Source organism: Hemiscyllium ocellatum, chromosome 31 (genome assembly GCF_020745735.1).
Source record: "Hemiscyllium ocellatum isolate sHemOce1 chromosome 31, sHemOce1.pat.X.cur, whole genome shotgun sequence".
In the NCBI taxonomy this organism is placed as follows: domain Eukaryota; kingdom Metazoa; phylum Chordata; class Chondrichthyes; order Orectolobiformes; family Hemiscylliidae; genus Hemiscyllium; species Hemiscyllium ocellatum.
This window is the reverse complement of record NC_083431.1, coordinates 52432137-52459205: the sequence shown is the minus strand read 5'-3', so window position 1 is coordinate 52459205 and position 27069 is coordinate 52432137. Positions and strand designations below refer to the sequence as shown.

The 27069-nt window shown below is 42.6% G+C and overlaps 1 protein-coding gene across 1 annotated transcript in view; it reads left to right on the top strand.

Annotated features, from left to right (window-relative positions):
- Positions 1–27069, top strand: part of LOC132830208 (protein phosphatase PTC7 homolog) — a 100176-nt gene that overhangs the window by 56588 nt on the left and 16519 nt on the right. The window contains exons 3-4 of the mRNA XM_060847737.1: positions 3627–3825; positions 26730–26853. Coding sequence (XP_060703720.1) covers positions 3627–3825; positions 26730–26853 — 323 coding nt within the window. The remainder of the gene's footprint in view (positions 1–3626; positions 3826–26729; positions 26854–27069) is intronic.

The following is a 27069-nucleotide window of genomic DNA, read 5'->3' as shown; positions in this document are numbered from 1 at the left end:
CAGTGAGGAAACAAAAATCAAACCCCAAAGGGAACAGACATCAATTATGGGTGAGGTATCGGTGTAGTGGTTTTGTTATTGTACCAGCAATCCTCAGGCCAATTTCTTGGATGTGGGTTCCAATGCCAGCATAACATGGTGAGATTTGAATTCAAGAAAAAAATAAAGAATTTTGCTAAGATGTATAAAGGAAGTAATCTATTATTTGAAAGCTGAAGGTTTAAGTAGGGGAAAGGAACAAGAGGGTCATAGCGCAAATACCTCTCCCACTAGAAGTTGGACCACAGGTTAGTGAGTTCTTAAAAATAAACCAATCAAGCACTGGACTGTGCTTCTAATGGGGGGAATTGAAAAGTAGAGAAGGTGTGTTATTTTGTTTGTTGAACCATGAATACTGTGCACAGTACCGTTGTCACATTATAAAGAGGGTATCAAAACATTTGAGAGGATACAAAAGATTTGTAAAGATGTGTTTGTGTATATATCAGGAAAGAACTGACGGACTGCATCTGTCTTCTGCGGGTCAGGTGCTGAGGTATGTCCTAATAGAGGTCTTTTAAATTATTAAAGTTTTGGTAATGTGGAAGCACATAACTAGAGGCCATTAAATTGTAGATAGTTACCAAGAAGTCCAGAAAGTGATGAGAATATGGAACACTGACAGAGAATCATTGAAGTGAATTAGCATTGATGCATTTAACGAGAAATTAGACATGCATTTAAGAGAGACTTATCGGGGTAAATTTAGATGAGAAAAGGCGGAGGAATCTTGACTGGAACTCAAATACCAGGGTGGACGTTGAGCTGAACGGCTTCTTTCTGTGCTGTATATTCTGTGCAATTTTGTTTTTTCTCTCCTTCCCTTTTTAACCACATCACCAATCGAAGAGAGAGTTTCAGAAAGCAGGGCTGACTGAAGATCTGTCAACAGGCACAACTGTTGATACTCCCAAATCCATGCTCAAATTACACTGCCTGTTAGATGGCAGACCACTGGCTGCAACAGAAACATGCACACCTTTCATCTTATATTCTAAAAAGAAACTAATCTGAACATTTGAGTACACTGCTTGCCTCCCTTGGAGGTTTCCCACAATCCACCTTTTATAAATTAAGGTCATTCAAACATTTTTGCCTGTATCTCAACTAGTGCCAAATCTTGTTTACTTATCCCCTCTGTCCAATTTTATCCCAGTCAAGTTCTCTTGATTTTAAAGTTCTTTGGTGTTTTCAAATCCCTCATGGTCTCTACAATATACCTCCTCTAATTCTGGCCTCTTTCACCTCTCTGATCATTTTTCTTGCCTTTAGCTCCATTTTGTGTCCCAAGATAAATACAAGAACACAGAAAATACGCATGCATGAGAGAGAAATAGAGATGCACAATTTGTCTGAAAAATTGGAATCAAATGAATAAAACCAGAAGGACTCTGACCATGGTAATACGATGATTAAATGTATGTTCGTTTTGATGGCTTTCAGTGGCTCATTTCTCAGTTACCTTTGAAATTCAGTAATGTTGTCAGCTGACAAGTTAGCCTTTCTGTACCAGATATGTCTCAAAGTAGGATCAAAAACCCTTTTTAACGTTTACTGTGTTGGCTCCCTTGATCTGTTGCTTTTGCAGTTGGTTCTTTTTAAGCTGCTTTTCCCACAGTGCTGTCCCTACTTTAGAAATAATCACTTTTATCTTTATTCACTGTTGTCTGTGTTTCTAATTGCATATTGGCAGCGACAATGTTATTTGATATATCAACTTTAATGTAATTAAACATTCCAAGGTATTTCACAGGATCATTATAAATGAGTGTCTGACATGGAACCGTGTGCGATTTTAGGGCAGATAATCGAATGTTAAGTCAAAAAAGTAAGTTTTAAGAAGCGTGTTAGAAGGAAAGAGGTGGTAAGGGGGTCTTCCAGAGCAAAGGGCTTAGGCGACTAAAGGCATGACCACCACTGTGGTCCTGAAGAAGGGCTTATGCCCGAAACGTCGATTCTCCTGCTCCTTACATGCTGCCTGACCTACACCTTTCCAGCAACACATCTTTCAGCTCTGACCTCGAGCATCTGCAGTCCTCATTTTTTCCCACCACTGTGGAGAGTCCATCTTTGGGATCTCCTAAGAAGCCTCAATTAGAGAAGCACATATCTTGGAGGATTGTAGGGCAGGAGTAGTTTAGAATATACCATATCTTGAAACCGTGTGATCTCCAGCTCTACCTACAAAATTTTAAGTGACACATGAGCTTGTGTTCATTGATTGGAGAGAAGTAGTGAATTTAACCTGATGATTGATGTGTAAAAATCATAATGGTCAGTGACTATAATGGCTTTATTATCGGTTTTATGTGCTAAGATGTTTGCAGCCTTGATTTCTTACTTCAGTTATTTCTGATCAACAAGTTAGAGTGGATTAAGTCATATCCAGCAATATGCAGAAGATTAAATTTCATGCCAGTAGTTTATTGCTTGGTTGTTAAATCAAACACTAAGTTACTGACTTAATAAGTAAAAGGGCACTGCAGCAATAATTGTGCTGCCCGTGAACTGCACAAACTGAGGGTGGACCACTGCCTTAGTGGGGACAGTCCAGGCAGACCCTGCAGTGAAGGCAACCATGGTGTTCAGACCAAGGAAATCGGAGAGTTTGGGGTGGGGAATGGATTTGGCGGCCATACGAAGAGGTACGAGGGAGGATAAAAGGAGCTGTCCCCTGATGAAGCAGCCCCTTCTTTGCCCTTTTTTGCATTAAATTATGTAATTTGAAAACAGCTTCCTCTTTCCAAAGGTCTTTTACGCTAAATAGGTTGTAATGTGAGCAGTGTCAATCTGGGTCAGTTGACAGGCTTAATGAGTTAAATTGCCTGTTATTAATTAAGAATATTATATTGGCTCTTGATGTCTACCCAATTATGCTTTATAGGGAATCAGGTTGGGCATGAGCTAGAAAGGGTAAGCTACCTTGTTAAACTTGCTCTCTCTCACCAAAAGCATACCTGGTTTTTGGAGGTAGGCTAATGCTGAGCCCAGAAGTTATAGAACATAGAATAATACAGTGCAGAACAGGCCCGTCGGCCCTCAATGTTGCGCCGACCTCTGAACTATTCTCAGCTCGTCCCCCTACACTATCCCAAAATCATCCATGTGCTTACCTAACGATTGTTTAAATCTCCCTAATGTGGCTGAGTTGACTACATTAGCAGTTAGGGCATTCCACGCCCTTACCACTGTGTAAAGAACCTGCCTCTGACATCTGTCTTAAATCTATCACCCCTCAATTTGTAGTTATGCCCCCTCCTACAAGCCGATGTCATCATCCTAGGAAAAAGACCTTCACTGTCTACCCTATCTAATCCTCTGATCATCTTGTATGTCTTCTATTCAAGTTTTTATAGTCGTCCATGGCCTAGTGGCTGTAGTTTATGACATGATCATATGTTTCCAGCATTTATTTTTTTTCTGATGTAATTTCTAGCTTACAGGTTTTTTTTTTAAATGTAAGTTCGGTTTTACTGAAAGAATGTGTTTTCCTTTATTAGTTGGATTTGATGTGAAGCACCACTTGGCTGAGATTGCATTGTGTTGTTTTTGTCAAACTCATGATGCCACTGTTAATTTGTTCACAGGTAGCAGTACTGCTTGTCTTGTAATTCTGGACAGACAGAAACGCTGTTTGTACACAGCTAACTTGGGAGACTCTGGCTTCCTCATAGTGCGTGATGGGAAGATCATACACCGATCAGATGAGCAACAGCATTATTTCAACACTCCCTTTCAGCTGGCAATCGCACCCCCTGAGGCCCAAGATTCTATTCTCAATGATAGGTAAGAGGAGCTGGCAGTCATGATATGGATATGATAGCAAGAGTAAGAACGAATGAGTGAGGAAATAGAATAGTGCAGGTAAAATATGCAAATGATCAAACCTGTTCAATTGAGGTTATGATAGCTTGTACCAAATTTTGTAATGTAATACCCGGACTTTTTTTTTACTGAAGCCCAAACCGTTCTCGATATGAGTCAGTCTGGTAAAACGTGAATGATCTCTTTATGGTAAAGTTTCCTGTCAGCACGATATAATGAGCAGTTTCCATGTGGATATGTGCAGCCAGTTTTGCTTTATGATGTCAATGTCAGCTGAATTGTTCATTGTTTCCAAAGTAGTTCTGACATTTGGGACTTGCTTGTTCTGTCGGATTATATTTTCAGATCTACAGAAATTTTCTCCTAGCCCAATAGTTGTGCAAATATAGTTCCGCGGAGTTTGCCTCTTGTTGAAAAGATCCCATGTGTTCTGCTTTATGAAATGAGCTGAGTGGAGCTTCCACTTCAAATATTTTGATGTGTAGGTGCCGGTGTTGGACTGGGCTAGACAAGGTCAAAAATCACATGATTCCAGTTTATGGTCCAATGGGTTTATTTGAAAACATTAACTTTCAGAGTGCTGCAAGGAACAGCGCTGCCAAAGCTAGTGTTTTCAAATAAACTTGTTGGACTATAACCTGGTGTCATGTGATTTTTTGAAAATCTTGTCAAGTGCAAATAAGGGTGTCCGAATAAATCACATCCACTGGCTCCCTCTCCTCAACTCTACTAAGACATCCTCAAAGAATTACAGTAGGTTTGCAGGGAATGGATGCTTGTGAATCTGGCATCAATCAAGTGGGCTGCTTTGTCCTGGATGGTGTCAAGCTGCTTGAGTGTTATTGGAGCTGCATCCATCCAGGCAAGTGTGGAGTATTCCATCAGTCTTGACTTGCGCCTTGTAGGTGGTGGACTGGCTTTGGAGAGTCAGGAGGTGAGTTGCTTGTTACAGGATTCCTAGCCTCTGACCTTCTCTTGTACTGAGTGTTTATGTGGCAAGTCCAGTTGAGTTTCTGGTCACTGGTAACCCCAAGGATGATGATGATGGGGGATTCGATGCTGGAAGTTTGATTCAGGGATTCATTAATACCATTGAATGTTAAAAACTGGTGGTTAGATTGTCTCTTACTGGAGGTGTCATTGTCTGGCATTTGTTTGGCCTGTATTATTTGTCACTTGTTAGCCCAAGTCTGGGTATTGTCCAGATCTTGTTGCATTTAACGTGGACTGTTTCCGTATCTGAGGGGTTGTGAATGTTGCTGAACATTGAGCAATCATTTCTGACCTTATGATGGAGGGAAGGTCATTGAAGCAACTGAAGATGGTTGGACCTAGCATATTACGCTATGGAACTCCTGGAGCTGAGATGACTGACCTCCAGCAACCGCAGCCATCTTCTATGTGCCAGGTATGACTCCAACCACCAGAGAGTTTGCCTTCAGATATCCATTGATTCCAGTTTTGGTAGACTCCTTGATGCCTCACTTGGTCAAATGGACCTTAATGTCAAGGGCCATAGCTCCCACCTCATCAGCTTTTTTGTCCATGTTTGAACCAAGGCTGTCATGAGGTCAGGAGCTGAGTGACCTTAGTGGAATCTAAACTGAGCGTCACTGAGCAGGTTATTGCTGGGCAGATAATGCTTAATAGCACTGTTGAGGACACCTTCCATCACTTTACTGATGATTGAGTGTCTGACTTTTCTAAGTGCTTAAAACCCTTGGATGTTTAATTCCCATCCCTGATCATTCTACAGCTTCGTCATTGTAATCCCAACTATATCATACCTGTTTTCATCTGTGTGTGCAATTAATTTGCTCACTTCATTATGAATGTTCCACACGTGAAGGCACAAGCCCTTAAGCCTTGTTATTTTTAATCTTTTCTTGTCCCGTTCTGATTATTTTTCAATGTGACCCTGTACGAAGCTGGCCTTTGATTTCTCTACCATCGCCTTTTTTATTTCCCTTTCTGTCTTTCATTCTTGTCATTGATTCCTTGCAAATTTTTATATTTCCCTGCCATTTTAGTTAAAAGTCACCCCCCCCCCCCAATCACCCTAGCAAATGCTCCCTCTGGGACATCAGTCCCTGCAGCGTGTCTCCTGTCCGCCTGGTACCACCTTCCCCAGATAGTCTCGATGCTCTAAGAATCTGAAATCCTACCCCTGTATCATCATTTCAGCCACATATTCATGTAAGATATCCTCTTATTTCTACAGTTGCTAGCGTGCAGTACTGTTCGTAATCCTGAGATCACTACTTTTGAGGTCTTTTTTCTTTCTTTCTTCTTCACTCCTTATATTTTGTCTTTACAACCTTTAAATTGTGTTTTGGTTCAAGTCACCAAGGGAAACATTGTGTGCCACGACCACTGGCTGTTGACCCTTCCCTTCAGAAGATCCTGTAGCTACTCTGAGACGTCCTTGGCTAGCACCAGCCAACATATCATCTTGGAATCTTGTTTCCATCCACAAAATTGCCTGTCTTTTCCCCTTACAATTGACTCCCTGAAAACTATTGTATTCCCATAGTCTTGGCTGTACTCAGGAAGAGTAGAGCCAACTATGGTGCAACTTCCTCCTGAGAGGCCATCCTTCTTGACAGTTTCCAAACAGTATATCTCTTTTTGCAGAGGAATAGTGACAGGAGACTTCTGCACTGCTTCCCTAGCCCTCTTGCTGTGTCTGGTGTTTACCCATTCCCTATCTGCTTATTGGAGTCATAACCAATTTGACCTCCTCTCTGCACATGCAATTCATACTTTATGCTTAGATGCTCCATAGAGTTCCCAACTGCTGCTATAGCTCGGGCACCTGGGCTTCAGGGAACTGCAGCTGCAGATACTTCCTGTATGCATATTGTCCCCAGGCACTTGAAATGTTCTCAGCTTCCCAAATTAAGCAGAAAGGGCATATAATGGTTTTAGAGTCATAAAGTTGTACAGCACGGAAACAGACCCTTCGGTCCAACTCATCCAATCTCTCCTGTTGTGACTTACCTGTTTAAATTAAACTTTTTCGAAGATGCTTAATATCAAATACTATCATTTACTCTCAGGGTCCTTATTCCCTGGTTATCGTTACAATTGATTATAATCCTTTCAAACTGTATACCACAAATAAGACCTTGTAAACTAAAACCAAAAAAAATCAAAAGTATCTCTTTCCTTCTAGTCAGAATTCCCACTGAGCCCCAAATTCCCAGACACACACACACACACACACACACACACACACACACACACACACACACACACACACACGCGCGCTCTCACGCTCTCTCGCTCTCCCTCTCTCTCTGGCTGTGCCTCACTCAGGATAGCTCTCTCCCAATTGCTTTTGCACAAAGTTTACTCTGGTCTGGAAAGACCAAAATATGTATTTGTTTCCAGGTATTTTTCCTTTGATTACCAGAGCAGAAGTGGTCATGAGAATATTTGATCTGACGCAAGTCTGTTTTACAGACGCTTTTTTTTTCATCATCCTGTTCCGATATGTTGTTGTATAATCCCGACAGTGTGGAAACAGGCCATTTGGCCCAAGAGGTCCACACTGCCCTTCCAAAGAGTAACCCACCCAGACCCATTCCCCAACCTATTACTCTACATGTACCCCTGACTGATGCACCTAACCCACACATCCCTGAACACTACAGGCAATTTAGCATGGTCAGTTCACCTAACCTGCACATCTTTGGTCTATGGGAGGAAACCGGAGCACAAGGAGGAAACCCATGCAAACACAGGGACAATGTGAAAAATCCATACAGAGAGTTGCCTGAGGCTGGAATTGAACTCTGGTAGCTGGCAGCAGTGCTGACCACTGACCCACCATGCCACCCATGATCTCGCACCTGTGGAGCAGGTGGAACATGAACATTACTGCCATATCTCATAGCTCCTAAAAACCACTCTCTGCAGCACTGGTCTTGAACCCATGACCCGAGCCACATAGAAAGATTCCATGAACTCCTATTTTTAAGTAACCTGTTCACACAAGTTATGTATTTCTGGAGTAGTTGGGACTTCAACTCAGGCCTTCTGATCCATAGGTTGGAACAGAATCACTTTGCCACAAGAGCCCCATGTTATAATCTTTCATGGGCCTCTTGCTGAGATATTTGTATCGTTGATAGTCACAGGTGAGGTGTCGGAAGACTGGAGGTTGGCTAACGTGGTGCCATTGTTTAAGAAGAGTAGTAAGGACAAGCCAGGGAACTATAGACCGGTGAGCCTGACATCGGTGGTGGGCAAGTTGTTGGAAGGAATCCTGAGGGACAGGATGTACATGTTTGGAAAGGCAAGGACTGATTCGGGATAGTCAACATGGCTTTGTGCATGGGAAATCATGTCTCACAAATGTGATTGAGTTTTTTTTGTTGATATTTTTATTGAAATTTAACATTTTTGCAAATTTACAAAAATAAACAAAACTCTCAAATACAAACATTGATGTACAATTAAATCATATATACAATAGTCATAATTTAACAAAGAAAAGAGAAAGAAAGAAAACAAAAAGAGAAAAAAAAACAAAAAAAGAAAGAAAAAAAAACTCAACTTTCTACTAATCTAACCTATAACTAACCAGAGTGTATACCTAAGTCTCTTACATGCTCGGAATGTATAAACATCAAATATAATAAAACCCGTATTCGCGCAGGATTCCTCTCCCAAGGGGCCCCGGAGCAGCCCGGTCTGAAATCTTCACTAAATAAAAGCCCTTGTTAGGATAGCCGAAATATCTGCATTTATATAATTCAAAAAGGGCTGCCATATTTTATAAAATAATTCAGTCTTTCGGTTCACCATATTTGTAAGGGAGTCAAGGGGGATATATTCCATAATTAATCTGTGCCAATTTGAAACTCCAGGGGAGCCCTCAGCCACCCAGTTCACCAAAATATTTTTCCTTGCACAGAAAGAGAGAATAGAAAATAGTCTCTTCCCATGCATATCCAGAGATGAGAGGTTCGAAAAGCCCAAAAGGAGAGATACAGGGTCCACCCTAATTTCCGTTCCTAAAATTTCTGTCAGGGTATTTGCCACTTTAGTCCAGTATCTGCGGATTTTCTGACAAGTCCACAGACAATGTGCAAGAGTACCCACCTCTATTTTGCATTTGGGACACATTGGAGATGCTCCTGCCTTAAATTTTGCCAGTCGAGCCGGAGCTATATGGGCCCTATGAAGTATCTTTAGTTGGATAGCCTGAGTTCTGTTACAGATAGCAATTCTTCTAGCATTTTCCCAAATGTCATTCCACATATCCTCAGAGATTTCTAGCCCCAAGTCCTGCTCCCATGTTTTAAGCAGGTCATCCATGTCTCCTGAGACTCCATCATGTAGCAAATGGTATATAGTACTAACGGAGGATGCCCCTGCTGGTCGTAAGACATTATGTTCTCTGTCTGATTTATAAAGACTATCTATTAATGTAGTCTTCCTCTGTATATAATCTCGAACTTGGAAGTATCGAAAGAGATCCCCATTAGGTATTCCGAATTTCAGACGCAGCTGCTCAAAGGACATCAGGATCCCATCTTTAAATAGGTCCCCTAAGCATGAGATGCCCCTGGATCTTCAGAGTTTAAAGGTGGCATCTGTAATCCCCGGTTGGAATCCCCATGCGCCTACTATTGGTGCATGGGGGGATGTTTTATGTGAGTTACCCTCATTTTGCCGCATTATATTCCAGGCCTTAATTGTGTTTAATATTATGGGATTTTTACAGTGGTCTGTAATGATTTTCCTCTTATCTGAAAATAAAAGGTTAATAAGCGGGTATTTTACTTGGGAGGCTTCGATATCCAGCCAAATTGATTGTGGATCAGATGAAACCCAATCAGCTATGTAACTTAGTAGGGAGCTTAACTGATATTTCCTAAAGTCTGGGAAGTCCAGTCCTTCCCTTGCCTGTGGAAGCTGTAGCTTCTTCAGCTTAATAAGGGGCCGTCTATGGTTCCAAATAAAGGAGCCCAACCAGCCATATAATTTACGTAGGGCTAGCCTTGGCAGCATCAGCGGGAGCATTCTCATAGGATATAAGAGATGGGGCAGAACATTCATTTTAATTAATGCTATTCTCCCTAGCCAGGAAGTCGGAAGGTCTCTCCATCGCTGGAGGTCCTGCCTTATCCTTTCCATTAATTGTACAAAATTAGCCCTATACAGCTGATCAAATACTGGCGTGATAAAAATACCTAAATATAAGAAGCCCTCCAGGGGCCAACGGAAGGGAAAAGGGGATCCATCCATTAAGTGGGGTATCATAGCCAGACCACCCATTGGCATGGCTTCCGATTTTGAAAAATTAATTTTATAGCCTGAGAATGCACTAAATGTATTAATAACTTGAATTAGACGAGGCACTGACATTGAAGGATTACTGAGGAATAAGAGAACGTCATCTGCATAGAGGGTAATTTTGTGTTTACCTGTACCAATCCTCGGGGCCGTTATATTAGGATCAGTCCGGATGGCTTCTGCTAATGGTTCGATTATCAGTGTAAACAACAATGGTGAGAGAGGACATCCTTGACGGCAGCCCCTACCCACACTGAAGCCATCCGATCTTAACCCATTAGTAATAACAGCTGCTTTGGGGTCATTATACAATGTTGAAACCCATTTGGTGAACACCTGTCCAACGCCAAACCTTTCCAATGTGTAAAATAAATATGACCATTCAACCCTATCAAATGCCTTTTCCGCATCCAATGAAATTACTACTCCTGGTATCTTTCCCTGATGACAGGCTTGGATCATATTCAAGACCCTTCTGATATTATTGGATGATCTGCAGCCCTTAATAAATCCCGTCTGGTCCTCCTTTATAATATATGGCAGTACCCTTTCTAGTCTTAGTGCTAACATTTTTGAGAGAATTTTAAAGTCTACATTTAGTAAGGATATTGGTCTGTAAGATGCACAATCTTCTGGGTCTTTTCCTTTTTTGAGGATAAGAGAAATATTTGCTTCTTTCAGCGTGGGCGGGAGACAGACCTGACTATGCGCAAAATTATACATAAGTGGGTCAGCCAATATTCCTGTAAATTCTTAATAGAATTCAGCTTGAAAACCATCCGGGCCCGGTGCTTTTCCGCTCTGAAGTTGCCTAATTGCCTCAAGTATTTCTTGGACTGTTAAAGGGGTATTTAGGGTCGACACCTGTTCCGGAGTCAGGCCCGGGAAGGTCAAATTTTTAAAAAATGACTGCATCCTCCTAATCCTATCTTCACAATCCTGCGATCTATATAGTTCAGAATAAAATTCTTTAAAGGTCGCATTGATCTTTTTATGATCATGAGTCAGGGTACCTGTACTTTCCTTGATGGTCGGAATAGTTTGAGGGGCTTTCTTTTTCTTTGCAAGAAATGCTAAGTATCTACCTGGTTTGTCGCCATTTTCATATAATCTTTGTTTCGCAAATAATATTTCCGTTTTAGCCGTTTGAGTAAGCGCGGTGTTTAAAGCTGTCCTAAGAGCTGTAATCCTCTGCAATTTTGTGATAGAAGGTCTATCAGCGTATGCTGTTTCGGCTGCTTTTAGGCGAGCTTCGAGCAGACGCTGTTGCTCTCCCTTCATTTTCCTCTGGGTCGCTGAATAGGAGATGATCAAACCTCGTGCATAAGCTTTGATGGTCTCCCACATCATTGACGGATTGCTAGCCGTACCAGTATTAATTTCTAAAAAAGTTTTAAGTTCTTGGGAGAAGTACTTTAAAAATTTGCTATCTTTTATCAGGAAGGGGTCCATACGCCAATGCCAAGCGGATGTCCCATTGTTCTTTACCTTAGTTTCCATGTATACAGCGGCATGGTCAGAGATTGCTGTAGTACCTATTTTACAGGTTGCTATAGAATTTAGAAAAATCGATGGGGCAAAAAACACATCAATTCTTGTGTGACATTTATGTGGATTAGAGTAGAAAGAAAAATCTCTACCCTGTGAATGGAGACATCTCCATACATCTACCAATCCTAATTCTTTATTCAGGTCCGCCAGTTGTCTAGATCTGGGAGATACTCCAGCGGCACTCTTGGGAATCCTGTCTATTTCCGGATCCATTATACAATTAAAGTCTCCCCCTATAATTGTATGACGGGCACCAAAGGCCATCAGTTTTGAAAAAGCTTCCGTTATGAATTTAAAGGGGTGTGCCGGGGGGCAGTACACATTTAAGATCCCATATTCCTCTCCATTTATGAGGGCTTTAATCAAAATATATCGTCCAGATTTGTCTTTTATCTGATTTAGAATTTTCAAAGGGAAGTTCTTCCGGACAAGGATAACGACTCCCCTGCTTTTTGAATTAATAGAGGAAAAAAAGGCCTGATCAAATCCGCCCTGTCGTAATTTTAAGTGTTCTTTATCCAACAGGTGTGTCTCCTGTAGGAGAGCTATATCAACTCTCTCCTTCTTAAGATTTGATAATATTTTCTTCCTTTTAACTGGCGAATTACTCCCCCTGACATTCCAGGTGCACCACTTAACCGACTGTTCAGCCATAATCATCTGGACAGATCCGAGACCCCTCGGGAGGGGAAACCCTATCTAGAACATCCCGAGCATGGAGCATACAAGATTTACAAAAGTAAAGACTCTCTGATACACTCAAAACAATATAACAAAAAACTCTTTCTAAGTATAAAAGATATAAAACATTCCGAATTGGAGATTTTCTCCCTTGTTCCCAGGGAGCGTCACTTCCTCTCCCACAGTCCATCTTACCCTCTTCCAACCAGTGCCCCACCCTTGACCCAGGTGTTCCTCAATAAAATGAGGAGAATTCAAATATAATATAAAGCTAGAGTTAACAGTGAACACCCCACCCCCACCCACACCCACATCTAAATATATTTGGGAATATTAATACCATATATAACTATAAGATTACAATCTCAACATATAATACTTAAATATAATACCACAAAATAACAGGGGAAAGAAAAACAACCCCGCTCCTAAAAACAGAAGTAAAATAGAATAAGGTAACCACCTCTCCCCATCAACATTCACCAAACGCCCCAACATATATATATACATACATACACACATAGGGGGAAAGATAAGAAAAGATGAAGGGATGTAAACCAAAATAATGGGAAAGGCAGACCAGCGTCCACAATCTCTTACAGTTTATTTAAGAGAGTCCAAGAATTCCTTAGCCTTCTCCGGTGATCCGAAGTTATATATGGATCCTTCGTGGCTAAGGCGTAGCGTCGCTGGATATCGTAAGGAGTACTGGATATTTAAGTCCCTTAAACGCTTCTTCGCCTCATCGAATGCCTTCCTCCTTCGGACCAAAGCTGGGGAGAAGTCCTGGAACAGCACGATCCTGGATCCTTTGTGGGTCATAGCTTGGGGATCATTTCCCAGATTTCTTGAGGCTTCCAGGAGCATCTGCCTCTCCCTATAGCTCTGCAGCTGGAACAGGACCGGGCGTGGGCGCTGGGTTGAGCCGGGCCCACGTACTGTGACCCGGTAGGCCCATTCTACCCTTACCTGGCCTGGTCCATTATGCAGATTTAAAAGTTGTGGCAGCCAATGCTCTAAGAATGCTGTCAGCTGACCTCCCTCTTCCTGCTCGGGCAGGCCCAACAACCGAATATTTTTTCTACGACATCGATTTTCGAGGTCATCAATGTGGTTTTCTAGATTCTGGACTCGATTCTCGAGAAAACGGTTGTGGTCGGCTGCCGATTTTATCGCAGTCTCTGAGGCTGCGGCCTTCGACTCCACCTCTCTGACTCGGCACTCCAATTCCTGAATGTCTCTGCCCTGCTTCTGCAGCTCGGCTGATAGTGCTTCTCTGCTCTGCCGAGACTCATCGATAAAAGCATCAGTCTTCGCCTCCCACCTGGCAAATATCTCCTCAAAGCTCATCTTCGTTGGTAGGTCTCCTGAAGCAGCTGAAGATACTTTTGTTGCAGCTGTAGAGGGAGAGGGTGGGGGAGGGGTCCCTGCTTTCTTAGAGCCGCCTGTTCCCTTCCCTTTACTCATTTTCCAGCTAGTATTAGACTATTTAAATGTACTAATAGGTAACTATTTAAGGTTAACAACTCTTATAAATGGTTTAGTGAGTGTGGTGGGGGTGGATAGCCCACTTTTGCCCAAGTTTTGGGTAGAGCACTGTGGACTCAGTCTTGCTGGGTCGCCGCCATCTTGGATCCCCGTGATTTTGTTTTTTGAGCAAGTAACAAAGAAGATTGATGACGGCAGTGCTGTAGATGTGATCTGTATGGACTTCAGTAAGGCGTTCGACAAGGTTCCCCATGGGAGACTGATTAACATAGAACATAGAAGGATACAGCGCAGTACAGGCCCTTCGGCCCTCGATGTTGCGCCGACCGAGTCCTACCTAACCTATACTAGCCCAATAACTTCCAAATGCCTATCCAATGCCCGCTTAAATGAACATAAAGAAGGAGAGTTCACCACTGATACGGGCAGGGCATTCCATGAACACTCAACCCGCTGTGTGAAGAATCTACCCCTAACATCTGTCCTATACCTACCACCCCTTAATTTAAAGCTATGTCCCCTAGTAACACCTGACTCCATTAGCGGTAAAAGGTTCTTAGTATCTACCCTATCTAAACCCCTAATCATCTTATACACTTCTATCAGATCTCCCCTAAACCTTCTCTTCTCCAATGAGAACAGCCCCAAGTGCCTCAGCCTTTCCTCATACGATCTTCCTACCATTCCAGGCAACATCCTGGTAAACCTCCTCTGCACTCGTTCTAAAGCTTCCACATCCTTCCTATAGTATGCCGACCAAAACTGCGCACACTACTCCAGATGAGGCCTCACCAGAGTCTTATACAACTGCAACATGACCTCAGGACTCCGGAACTCAATTCCTCTGCCAATAAAGCCCAGTGCACTATTTACCTGGGTGGCAACTTTCAGAGATCTGTGTACATAGACACCAAGATCCCTCTGCTCATCCACACTACCAAGTAGCCTACCATTAGCCCAGTAATCCATCATCTTGTTATTCCTACCAAAGTGAACGACTTCGCACTTAGCTACATTGAATTCCATTTGCCACATTTCCGCCCAGCTCTGCAACTTATCTATATCCCGCTGTAACCTACCACTTCCTTCCTCACTATCCACAACTCCACCGACTTTTGTGTCATCCGCAAACTTGCTTACCCAGCTTTCAAGTCCTTCCTCTAGATCATTTATAAAGATAACAAAAAGCAATGGTCCCAACACAGATCCTTGTGGTACACCGCTAGTAACTGCGCTCCAAGATGAACATAATCCATCAACTACTACCCTCTGTCTCCTTCCAGCCAGCCAATTCCTAATCCAAACCTCTAATGTATCCTCAATGCCATACCTCTGAAGTTTTAGCATTAGCCTACCATGGGGAACCTTATCGAACGCCTTACTAAAATCCATATACACAACATCTACTGCTTTACCCTCATCCACTTCCTTAGTCACCTTCTCAAAGAACTCAATAAGGTTTGTGAGGCACGACCTGCCCTTCACAAAACCATGCTGGCTATCCCTGATCACGTTATTCCTACCCAGATGTTCATAAATCTTATCCCTTACCATTCTCTCTAAGACTTTGCCCACCACTGAAGTCAGACTCACTGGCCTATAGTTACTAGGGCTATCCCTACTCCCTTTCTTGAACAATGGGACCACATTCGCTATCCTCCAGTCCTCTGGTACTATTCCCGTTGACAATGACGACATAAAAATCCAGGCCAATGGCTCTGCTATCTCCTCCCTAGCTTCCCATAGGATCCTGGGGTAAATGCCATCAGGCCCAGGAGACTTATCTATATTCATCCTTTCCAATATTCCCAAAACCTCTTCCCTGCATATTTCCAGGGCATCCATTCTAATTATTTGTGATTCCATATTCACATCAGCAACAGTGTCCTGTTCCTGAGTGAATACTGATGAAAAGTACTGATTTAATGTCTCTCCAATCTCCTCCGCCTCCACACACAACTTCCCACTACTATCCTTGACTGGACCGATACCTACCCTAGTCATCCTTTTATTCTTGACATACCTATAGAAAGCCTTTGGGTTTTCCCTAATCCTACCAGCTAAAGACTTTTCATGTCCCCTTCTTGCTTTTCTTAGCTCCCTCTTTAGCTCCTTCCTGGCTACCTTATAACTCTCAATCGCCCCTACTGAACCTTCACGCCTCATCTTTACATATGCCGCCTTCTTCCCTTTCACAAGGGACTCCAATTCCTTACTAAACCACGGCTGCCTCACAAGGTTAGATTAGCAAGGTTAGATCTCACGGAATACAGGGAGAACTAGCCATTTGGATACAGAACTGGCTCAAAGATAGAAGACAGAGGGTGGTGGTGGAGGGTTGATTTTCAGACTGGAGGCCCATGACCAGTGGAGTGCTACAAGGATCGGTGTTGGGTCCTCTACTTTTGTCATTTTACATAAATGATTTGGATGCGAGCCTAAGAGATAAAGTTAGTAAGATGGCACCAAAATTGGAGGTGTAGTGGACAGCGAAGAAGATTACCTCTGATTACAACAGGATCTTGACCAAATGGGCTGAGAAGTGGCAGATGGAGTTTAATTCAGATAAATGTGAGATGCTGCATTTTGGGAAAGCAAATCTTAACAGTACGTATACACTTTATGGTAAGGTCTTTGGGAGTGTTGCTGAATAGAGAGACCTTGGAGTGCAGGTTCATAGCTCCTTGAAAGTGGAGTTTCAGGTAGATAGGATCGTGAAGAAGGCGTTTGGTATGCTTTCTTCTATTGGTCAGAGTATTGAGTACAGGAATTGGGAGGTCATGTTGCGGCTGTAAGGACATTGGTTAGGCCATTTTTGGAATATTGCGTGCAATACTGGTCTCCCAACTGGAAAGATGTTGTGAAACTTGAAAGGGTTTAGAAAAGATTTACAAGGATGTTGCCAGGGTTGGAGGATCTGAGCTATAGGGAGAGGCTGAACAGGCTGGGGCTGTTTTCCCTGGAGTGTCGAAGGCTGAGGGGAGACCTCAGAGGTTTACAAAATCATGAGGAGCATGGATAGGGTAAATAGACAAAGTCTTTTCCCTGGGATGGGGGAGTCCAAAACTAGAGGGCATAGGTTTAGGGTGAGAGGGGAAAGATATAAAAGAGACCTAAGGGGCAAAGTTTTTGGAATGAGTAGCCAGAGGAAGTTGCAGAAACTGGTACAATCGCAATATTTAAGAGGCATTTGCATAGGTATATGAATAGCAAGGGTTTGGAGGGCCAAGGGCTGGGTGCTGCCAGATGGAACTAGATTGGGTTGGGATATCTGGTTGGCATGTACCGAAGGGTCTGTTTTCATGCTGTACATCTCTGACTCTATAATTGAATTAACCTTTGTAAACAAGGTCTGTTTCCAATGAGGTGACGTGAGCTTGGAAAAGGTTCTTCAGAATCTGTAGTCGATGTGACAATTCCAGTATAGCGCCAGTTGTTTTGCCTTGTGCATATGCTAAGCCCTGGCTGCTGCTGTGTAATATAATTACTGCTGAAGAATGATGCCCATAGCCCGTGATAAGTACTTGCTTTAATTATAAATCTCTGACTGACAGTGCCCTGGCATACTCTATCTAACCTTCTCCTTACCTGGCTGGCTGCCAATGATTCCTTGTTTATCAAAATAATAGGTATCTCCTTTCTGAACACCTTGGAAAGTATTGCACACATACTAGCTTTCCAGTCAGGTTTTAATTTTGCACTGTGTAAATGATGGGGACTCTCTCCAATAGCCAATGCACTTCAATCTTGATCCTAATAATTATTCTTTTAAAACTCTCATGTCAGCATTAAGTGTTTTCTGACTTCACCAATAAGCTCCAACTGTCAACGTTTGAGGAAAAAGTGCCTTGGAATAGTTGGTCCCAGTTGACCCAAATCATATTTATATAGCTACAAAGTAGGCATAGCACATACTGTCATATAACCAAGAGAAGTTTTCAGCTGTTCAGTTTTTAACACTGTGACTGGGGGATTAGCCCCTTGAGCTCAATTTGTCAGTCACATTGTGACTGAATTTCACCTTAACTCCAGTTTGATGCCTTTGCCTCAACAATGATTGTATTCTTAAAATTTACTTGTCCCAACATTGACAACTGAAGTGTCATTTCCTTGCATTTGTTTTTGAGCCTCTTTGGAACAAAGGCCAACTTAATTAAGAAATAATCTTCACAAAAAAACAAAATAATTGGAAAAATACAGCAGGCAAGACAACGTTATGGAGCAAGAAGCTGAGTTAATGTCTTGGGTGGCTGACTTTTCATCAGAATCAAAACTGAAAGAACTGCATGAGAAACAAAACTGAAAGAACATGCTGCATGAACCTTCTTCAGCACAGGTATGATATTGGCCCTCTTGAAACAGGCAGGGACAGTGACCTGCTACAGAGACAGGGTGAAGATGTATCAGAAACAAAAACAGAGGTTGCTAGAAAAGCTCAGCAGGTCTGGCAGCATCTGTAAACAGCAATCAGAGCGAACATTTCATGTCCAGTTCTGAGGTGGTGTCTCTGGACCTGAAACATTAACTCTGATTTCTCATCACAGATACTGCCAGACCTGCTGAGCTTTCCAGCAACTTCTGTTTTTGTGACTTTATCAGAACTGGCTTGTCTTGTATCCATAGTGTGACCTCAGGTAATCAAAAGATCAGCTATTTTACAAACTGGTAGCAAGATTTCACTAATAGTATCTACATTTTCCCTTTCCCTTGCCTCTCCGTTTAGTTTAGTCACTTTGTTCGGTTAATAACTAATCTTGCACCATTACAGAATCAGACTCTCACAGCTGTCACACATACATTGGTGGGCATAGAATTGACAGGTACCTCACGATTTTCTTTCGTGTATTTACATATATTTCAAGTTCAACATAACCTAAGGTACTGTACAGCCGGTAAAACATCAGATGTCTTTTTTTAAAATAAAAATCTCTATCCACACGTGTGGCAATATATCAAGAGCAATGAGATAACAGGCTAGACAATTAGTGAAGCTGGTTGAGTGTTAAATTTTGATCTAGGACAAAATTTTTTTAAAAACTCCCATCTAACTCTGCCAATAGCATCTGTTTCTTTATTCCCAACTCAACAAACAAATGGGTTTTTGTTACAAATTCCAAAGGAAAGCATCTCAATCAGTGTAACCCTGAAGTGGCAGAGGATCAACTCCAGTGCTGTCTGGAATTAGCTGATTGGGCCATGTTCAAACAGTCCGCAAGTATCTTGGACGAATATGCTACCACCGTCTCAAAATTTAACAGCAAATGTGTGGAGGACTGCATATGGAGGAAGTCAATCTGGGTGTTCCCCAACATGAAACCTTGGATGAGTCAGGACATACAGAACCTGCTAAAACCCAGGTATGAGTTCTTCAGATCAGGAGACCTACTCAAATATAAGGAATCCAAGTATGACCTTTGCAGAGCCATTAAGGCAGCCAAGGACCAATACCGATCCAAACTAGAGACCCAGACAGACACCAGGCGACTATGGCAAGGACTGAATGACGTCACAGGTTCTAAAAAGAGAGAGTGCAAGATAGCAGACGATGACCTATCCCTCTCAGATCATCTCAACGCCCTTCTGTGCTTGCTTCAAGCAGAATTTCAGTGGAGCAGTATCACCTATTCTGACAAGTCCTGACTAACCTATCCCAACAGTCAATGCATCAGAGGTCAGGCCAGTTTTCTTTCGTGTGAATCCAAGGAAAGCGAAGGGACCAGATGGAGTACCAGCCGTGCAGATCAACTGGCAGAGGTCTTCTCGGACATCTTCACCCTGTCACTGTAGCAGGTCACTGTCCCTGCCTGTTTCAAGAGGGCCGATATCATACCTGTGCTGAAGAAGGTTCATGCAGCATGTCTCAATGGCCCTAACTTCGGTGGTCATGAAGTGCTTTGAAAGGCTGGTCATGGTATTAATCAACTCCAACCTCCCCACTACTCCTGACTCACTCCAATTTGCCGATCGGACCGACAGATCCATGTCAGATGCCATATCACTTGCCCTTTACTCCTCCCTAGAACAACTACGTAAGAATTCTACTCATCGACTACAGTTCAGCCTTCATCACTATTATCCCCTCAAAACTGATTGATTACTAAACTTAGCAGTCTCGGACTAAGCTCCAGTCTCTGCAACTGGATCCTCAAAATACTCTATAACAATTTACACTACAAATACATTTTTTTATTTCAAAAATATACTTTATTCATAAAATATGCATAGAATAATTTGATACACTGTACATTAGGTAATGCCATTCATATTTCCACATTTACATACACAGCTCCGAATTATCATTATTACATACAGATCAGTGCATTTCTCACTCATATATTGAGCTGAGGTGTCAGCAGAGCCCAAATGACTGCATGGGCCCCCTGCTTTTCTTTAGACAGGCAGATGTTAAACGGTGGTCTTTCCCCACCGCGCCTTGGCGGCAGCTGCCCCAAGCTTCAGCGCGTCCCTCAACACGTAGTCCTGGACCTTGGAATGTGCCAGTCTGCAACACTCAGTCGGGGTCAACTCCTTCAGCTGGAAGATCAACACTACAAATACATTTATGCCTTAACTTAACTCTATCATCTCACTTATCTCTGCTACTTAGGTCTGTGATCTGCCTGTATTGCTCGCAAGATAAAGCTTTTCACTGTGCCTAGGTACACGTGACAATAAATTTAATTCGATTTAGGTGTTAGCTCAGGTTGCGCTCAGACCAGAATGATGATTCAACCTGTAACTTGTAAATATACATATAAAAAAATCTTAACTTACCTGGAAAACTAAATTGTCGGGCTTGGGGGGGGGGGGGCGTGTCCTCGGCTCGGAGGTCACGTGGTCCTCCAATAGTCGGGCTTGGGGGCGTGTCCTCGCCTCGGAGGTCACGTGATCGGCCGTTTTGCGCCCCGGAAGTGGGCGAGACTGCCGTGTCGTGCTCGAAAGGAGGCCGCATGGTGGTCCTTTGTCTTCGAAAAAGGGAAGGTCCCGTGAGGTCAAACAGCCAGAAATGCGAGGAGGCGGGGAATGGAATCGGAGCAACGGCCAATGAGAAGACAGTTTCACTTGAGTGATGGTATGATGTTTTGTAATGTATAAAAGACTGTGTTAGGGAGAGAGAGGGGTCTTTTCTCTTTGTGAACTGACTGACTTAGTAGTTTGTCAGGGACGGAAAGGTTTAGACCCAGAGCTCTGTATACTTTATCCACTTATTGTTAGAATAAAACTAAAAGTGCAAGATTAAATGTTTTTCCTTATTGCTTTATTTTAAAGAGCACGCAGGACTTGGCTCATACATAAAAGATAATAAGTTTGTAGGTTGAGCCTAAAGTCCATCAAACTTTTAGTCTGCGATGAACAAGACCCCTTTAAATTACTTGGTCTTTAAAGTCGCTTTTAACTTGTCCCATTGCCTCTAACTGTTGTCAGTTTGTGTGCACTAGTTAAATCTTTGTTCAGATTTATTTGTAGGTGAAAACAGCGCGCAAGCAGACATGTATTGAACGATGTACTGGGTTGAAGGGAGGTTCAGCTGGCAATGTGACCTCTGCAAGTCTGTCTTGTAGGCTGAGTTGCACAATACTGCCAATGATCTGTGCCAAAATGTTGCAAAAGTGTTGTCCAGCAGCCTTTTGAGGGCAGTGTTCTCTGATCAGGTAGATAGGAACTGCTGACTGCAGTGATGTGCACCTAATCTTATCTGCATTCCACATAATTAGTGTTCTTCAGACTGTGTAAATTTGCTACTAAACTAAATGCCTAGCTATCAGATCAATCAACATTAACTGCTTCCTGCAGCCAAACTGTCTCTTATCCTCCAGTTTGAAATAAGCTATCTTTTGCTGTTACTACCAACTGTTATCATCTTTATCACCTTTGCTATTCTTAAAAGAATCAAATAAAAATAACATTCCCACTGAATTACAGTCAGCATTTGTAGAGGCTTACCGCAGCACAGAGTCAACAGTTTTGTGAAGATGATTAATCTGAGCAAACTAGATTGAGGGAGCTCTGAAGAAGATCTATGTCAGAGATCAATAAACCAGATTAATAAACGTCTGTTTAATCTCTCTGCATTTTATTTGTACGTATATACTTTTCTCGTTTGTGTAGATACTTAGTAATTGCTGACACTCCTGCATCGTAACAGGGCAGCCCTGTTGCTGTTATGGCTTTGCTTAGAGGCCATAACTGATAGTACAGCAAGGACATTGTGTGAAGCAAGGTGAGACTAGGATGGTGTCATGTTGCTGACTAGTTGCATTCTGATCATCTGGCAGTACCATCACCTCAACCATTAGCTTTGGAGACAGTGGCAATGAACTGCTATCAAATCCCACATGCTTCCACTTGCTTTATTTATGGAATTTTAAAGAGATAAGTGTTCAGAATAGAATCATGGGAAATAAAATTAGAGCCAGTTTTGTATAAGAAAAAGTAGGAGCAGGAATAGACTTGTGTCTGTCACAGGGTGTTTCAACTCTTATATCGAGCAAAAGATCTGATCGACTCAATAAAACAATAACTTATTTATTTAACACCATAGTATCACCACAAAATACTCTAACAATTTACACTACAAATCCATCTATGCTTTAGCTTAATTCTATCATCTCACTTGAACTTGGCCTAACTGTACGTGGTGATGTTGTCTGGTCGTCTTCGATGATTTCAGGGTTGATCTCTCTCCTCGGTAGGTTATTCTCATGTCACCACTCCTGAGAATGGTTTTGCTGCTATTCTTATACTCCAGAGGCTTTGTGCCCTTTTGGGAGGGTCTTGAGTGTTTTCTAACAGATAATCAGGCTTGATCACCCTGATTGACCGGACCCAACCAGTTGTTGGCATGTTGATGGCAGGGTGGTCCTGGCCTCCATTCCTGGAGGTGCTGGGTGCACGTTGCCAGCTCCAAATAAGGTTGTGAGTCGCCTCCTGTATCTGGTACGCACCTCGATGTTTCCGATCGCCCTGAAGACGATGTGCATTACCTCCATTCAAACTCCAATTCAGGTGTGTCTTATAGGGTCTGCAGCTACCAGGTTTGTTTGCAATGTGTCTGTTCGTAGGTACAACCTGTCTGGATTCTGCAGCATGTTAAATAGCCAAGTCACTTTGGTCAAGGCTGGTTTCCATTTCCCGTTCCGCTGAACGCAAAGTGGTGATGGAACATGTAATCAAAGACCAATTTTCATGCTGTGACTACATGACTCTCCAGGCTCCAGCAAAGCACAATATGTACTTAACTATACTGTTAAAGTTGTTACCCTTCTCTAATATCTGAATAATTTTGCTTTAATGTAATATATGTGCCCTTACCCTTCCCCACTTTTTTTTTCAAAAACAAATACCAAAACATAGGAATGAGAGCCCTGTATGGAATGTTGAGTTGGGTTTAGAGGCTGGTATGCTCCAGCATTGGTTTCTAGTGGTAGGTGTTAGGGTGATTGAAATGACCCGACCGTGAAGTGGTCAGGAAAGACCAATAATTGAAGATGAAGTTGCTCTATTCGAAGGGCCAAGACTATGCAGTCTGTAAGACCAATGCTTTAAATATGAGTAAAGATGAAGATGACCTCAAGACCAACAATGCAACTGTAAGTGAAGATAAGCAAGTAACTGAAGAATTGCAATCTGGTTAATCCCACCAGTTTGCACAGAAATAAGAGTTGGAAGGCCTGTGAGATGCATGTGGGTGTGGACCTTCAGAAACAGTTGCACTTTGTCTTGGGTGGGTGTCAGGAACTGTTTCATCACCTGGATTAGTGACTGCATACATTTGTCAAATGGGCACCCATCAGAAACTCATCAGTGCATTCTGAATCCTCTGTCTCTGAAGGCCTGGCAATAATAAGTCCTCCAGCTTTCTATGTTTGTCCAGTCATTCCCTCTAGTGGTGATACCTGGAATTGCCGTTCAGTAGTCTAAGTTTCTGTTTCTCCGTAGTTCGTACTAGCCTTCAGAGAGGTCAAAGGTATTTCTGTTCACCCTTCAGCAAGTGCCAGGACATTGAGAAGGTTAATAGTCAACTGAGGTTTAGCACCTGTCGACATCACTGAAGAAGGGCTGAGAAAGGCGTCATAAAACAATGTACTGAAGCTTTTGGCTTTTAGTAGTGTGAGGGAACATCTTTGAAAAGTGAACTGCTGAGTGTTTAATATCAATGTTAAAAGAGTGCCCAGTGATAGTGAGCTATACAGTAAAGTGTATATTTGGGGAGTTATGTATATAACTATCTGCAATCCACTTGAAATTTCCGACTCAAATTTACCGTTTATACCTATTGCTTGCTTTCCATCTGTTAATTAATCAATGAAATGTGGAGCTGGAAAACGCACAGCAGGTCTCCTGCTCTTCTGATGTTGCCTGACCTGCTGTGCTTTTTCCAATTCCATCTTTCCAGTATCTGCAATTCTCACTATCCCCAAACTGTTAATTAATCCTCTAACTACACTAATAATCATTTGCTACCCGATAACCTTCTACATTAACATTTCCATGTAGCACTTTACCAAATGTCTTTCGGAAATCCAAGTATTCCACATCTAATGGTTTTGTTTTACCTATGCCAATGTTGGATCCTTAAAGGGATGGCAAACTCACCTGTAGTTCATTGTGGTCTCTCTCCATGTTTTGAATAGCAGTGTTACCTTATTCCACTTACAATACGCAGGAACTGTTCTCGACTCTGAGGTAAAAGGTCATGATAGATCTTTGGTCACGATGAAAGCCTTCCACCTAACTGTCCATTGCTACCCCTCTGGGCACCACCCCCCCCTTACAACCTCTCTCTCCTCTCCTATCTCGCCTTCAGCCCCTAAATACCCTCTTTTCTCCCCCCTTTGTAGATCCTAGCTTCCCACTTAATAAATATTCTGTCCTGTACCCATTCTTTATCTCTTTAGTACTTAAGGCCCTGGTCCTGCTCTTTGATCAGCAACCATGGTCCTCCAGTCTCCCTTCCAGGTGTCCTACTCCACCTTTGCTGGTTCTTGGCCCCCTCTTTCCCTGCCCAGTAGATTGCTGCCTTTGTCTCATTTCTCCAATATTAGGTTGGTTCTCACCACTGTTTAGGAGAAAATGAGGACTGCAGATGTTGGAGTTCAAAAGTGAAAAGTATGGTGCTGGAAAAGCACAGCAGGTCATGCAGCATCCGCCGAGTAGGAGAATCTACGTTTGGGCAAAAGCCATTCATCAGAAATGTGGGGGAGGGGAAAGGAGGCTGAGAGATAAATAGGAGGATGGGGTGAGGTAGCTGGGAAGGCGAAAGAAGATGGGCAGGTGGGACAGTTCAAAAGGGTGGAGCAGAGTTGGAGGGCACCATTCTCTTGAACTGTCCTACCTGTCCATCTTCCTTCCCACCTATCCATGCCATCCTTCCCTCTGATCTATCACCATCACCCTCCCATCTGAATCTACCTATCAACTTCCCAGCTATCTCACCCCCAACCCCACCTTCCTACTTATCTCTCAGCCCCCTTCTGCCCTCCCTCACCACCCAGAAATGTTGATTCTCCTGCTCCTTGGACGATGCCTGACCTGTGTTTTTCCAGCACCACATTTTTCGACTCACTCCAATATTTGTTGTTAAGCTCATAGTGAGATATCAGCGCAAGTATTGGAGAGAATCGGCCTATTTACAGGGGCCACATTTCTTCCATTGTTCACTACTGAAAGTGGAGTTTCCACGATGATTTTGGGGGCCCTGTATGTTTTGAATATTGAGCACTCCTATCCCCTGAAGTAAAGGTAAGCATGGCATTAATAACTTTTAGCTTTTCAAATAGTTTCCATTCATAGAAACATAGAAAATAGGTGTGGGCCCTTTGAGCCTGCAATATGATTGTGACTAGTCATGCAATTAGTGTCCCACCTCCCCTTTCTCTCCATACTCCTTGATCCCTTTAGCCTCAAAGGCCACATCCAGCATCCTCTTGAATATATCTATTGAACTGGCCCCAACAGCTTTCTTTTGTAGAGAATTCCACAGGTTCACAATGCTGAGCGATGAAATTCTTCCTCATCACAGTCCTGAATGGCTTACCCCTTATTCTTAGACTGTGACTTCTCGTTCTGGACATCCCTGACATTAGGAAAATTTTTCCCATGTTAGTGCTGTCTAGTCCGATTAGGATTTTGTTTCTAGGAGATCGAGATCCACCCCCCCCCCCCCACCCCCAAGTCCTTCTAAATTCTACTGAGCATAAGCTCAGTTGATTCAGTCTCTTTTTTTTGTATGACAGTCCTGCCAATCCAGGAATCAGTCTGGTGAACGTTTGCTGGGCTCCCTCAACAGCAAGAACATCCTTCCTCAGGCCAGGAGACCAAAACTGCACACAGTACTCAAGGTGTGGCCACATCATGGCCCTGCATAGCTGCAGCAAGACATCCCTATTCTTATACTCAAATCTCCTTGCTTTGAAAGCCTGCATGCCATAAGCTTTCCTCACTGCCTGTTGTAACTGCATGCTGACCTTCAGTGACTGTTCCACCATGACATCCAAGTCTTGTTGGACCTCACCTTTTCCTAAACTGCCCATCTGCCTTCCTGTTTTTAACACTAAAGTAGATAACCTCGCATTTCTTCACATTCTATTGTATTTGTCCATTCAGCCAGCCTGTCCAATTCATCCAGCAACCTGTTAGCATCCTCTTTATGTTGTCACCCAGCTTAGTGTCATCTGCAAATTTGGAGATATTGCATTCAGTTCCTTCGTTCAAATCATTAATGTGTATTATGAACAGCTGGGGTCACAGTCTGCTAGTTTTTGATATGTTTGATATATTTGAGCCTCGAAATATCTCTACTCATCCGCGGTGCTCATGATTTTTTTTGTATACTGCAGCCCTGAAGCAGCAGAAGGTTCCATGTTCAATGTAGAAGTGGGTGATATCATTCTTACGGCAACAGATGGGCTCTTTGACAACATGTCAGACTACATGATCTTGCAACAGTTACGAAAATTGAAGGTACAGTATTCTGCAGCCAGTTAATTCACAGCTCTCTCATAGTTTATGCCAATTTGTCCCTCCTTCCTCCAACACTAAAATTGAATGCCCCGAACCCCTCATTGAACTTCAAACTCATTATTGTATTAGGATTGTTCTCTTAGATTTGTTGTCTGAGGTGCTGATTTGAGTGATTTCAGGGACATATGGCTGATTCATTATTTTTGTACCCTTAAC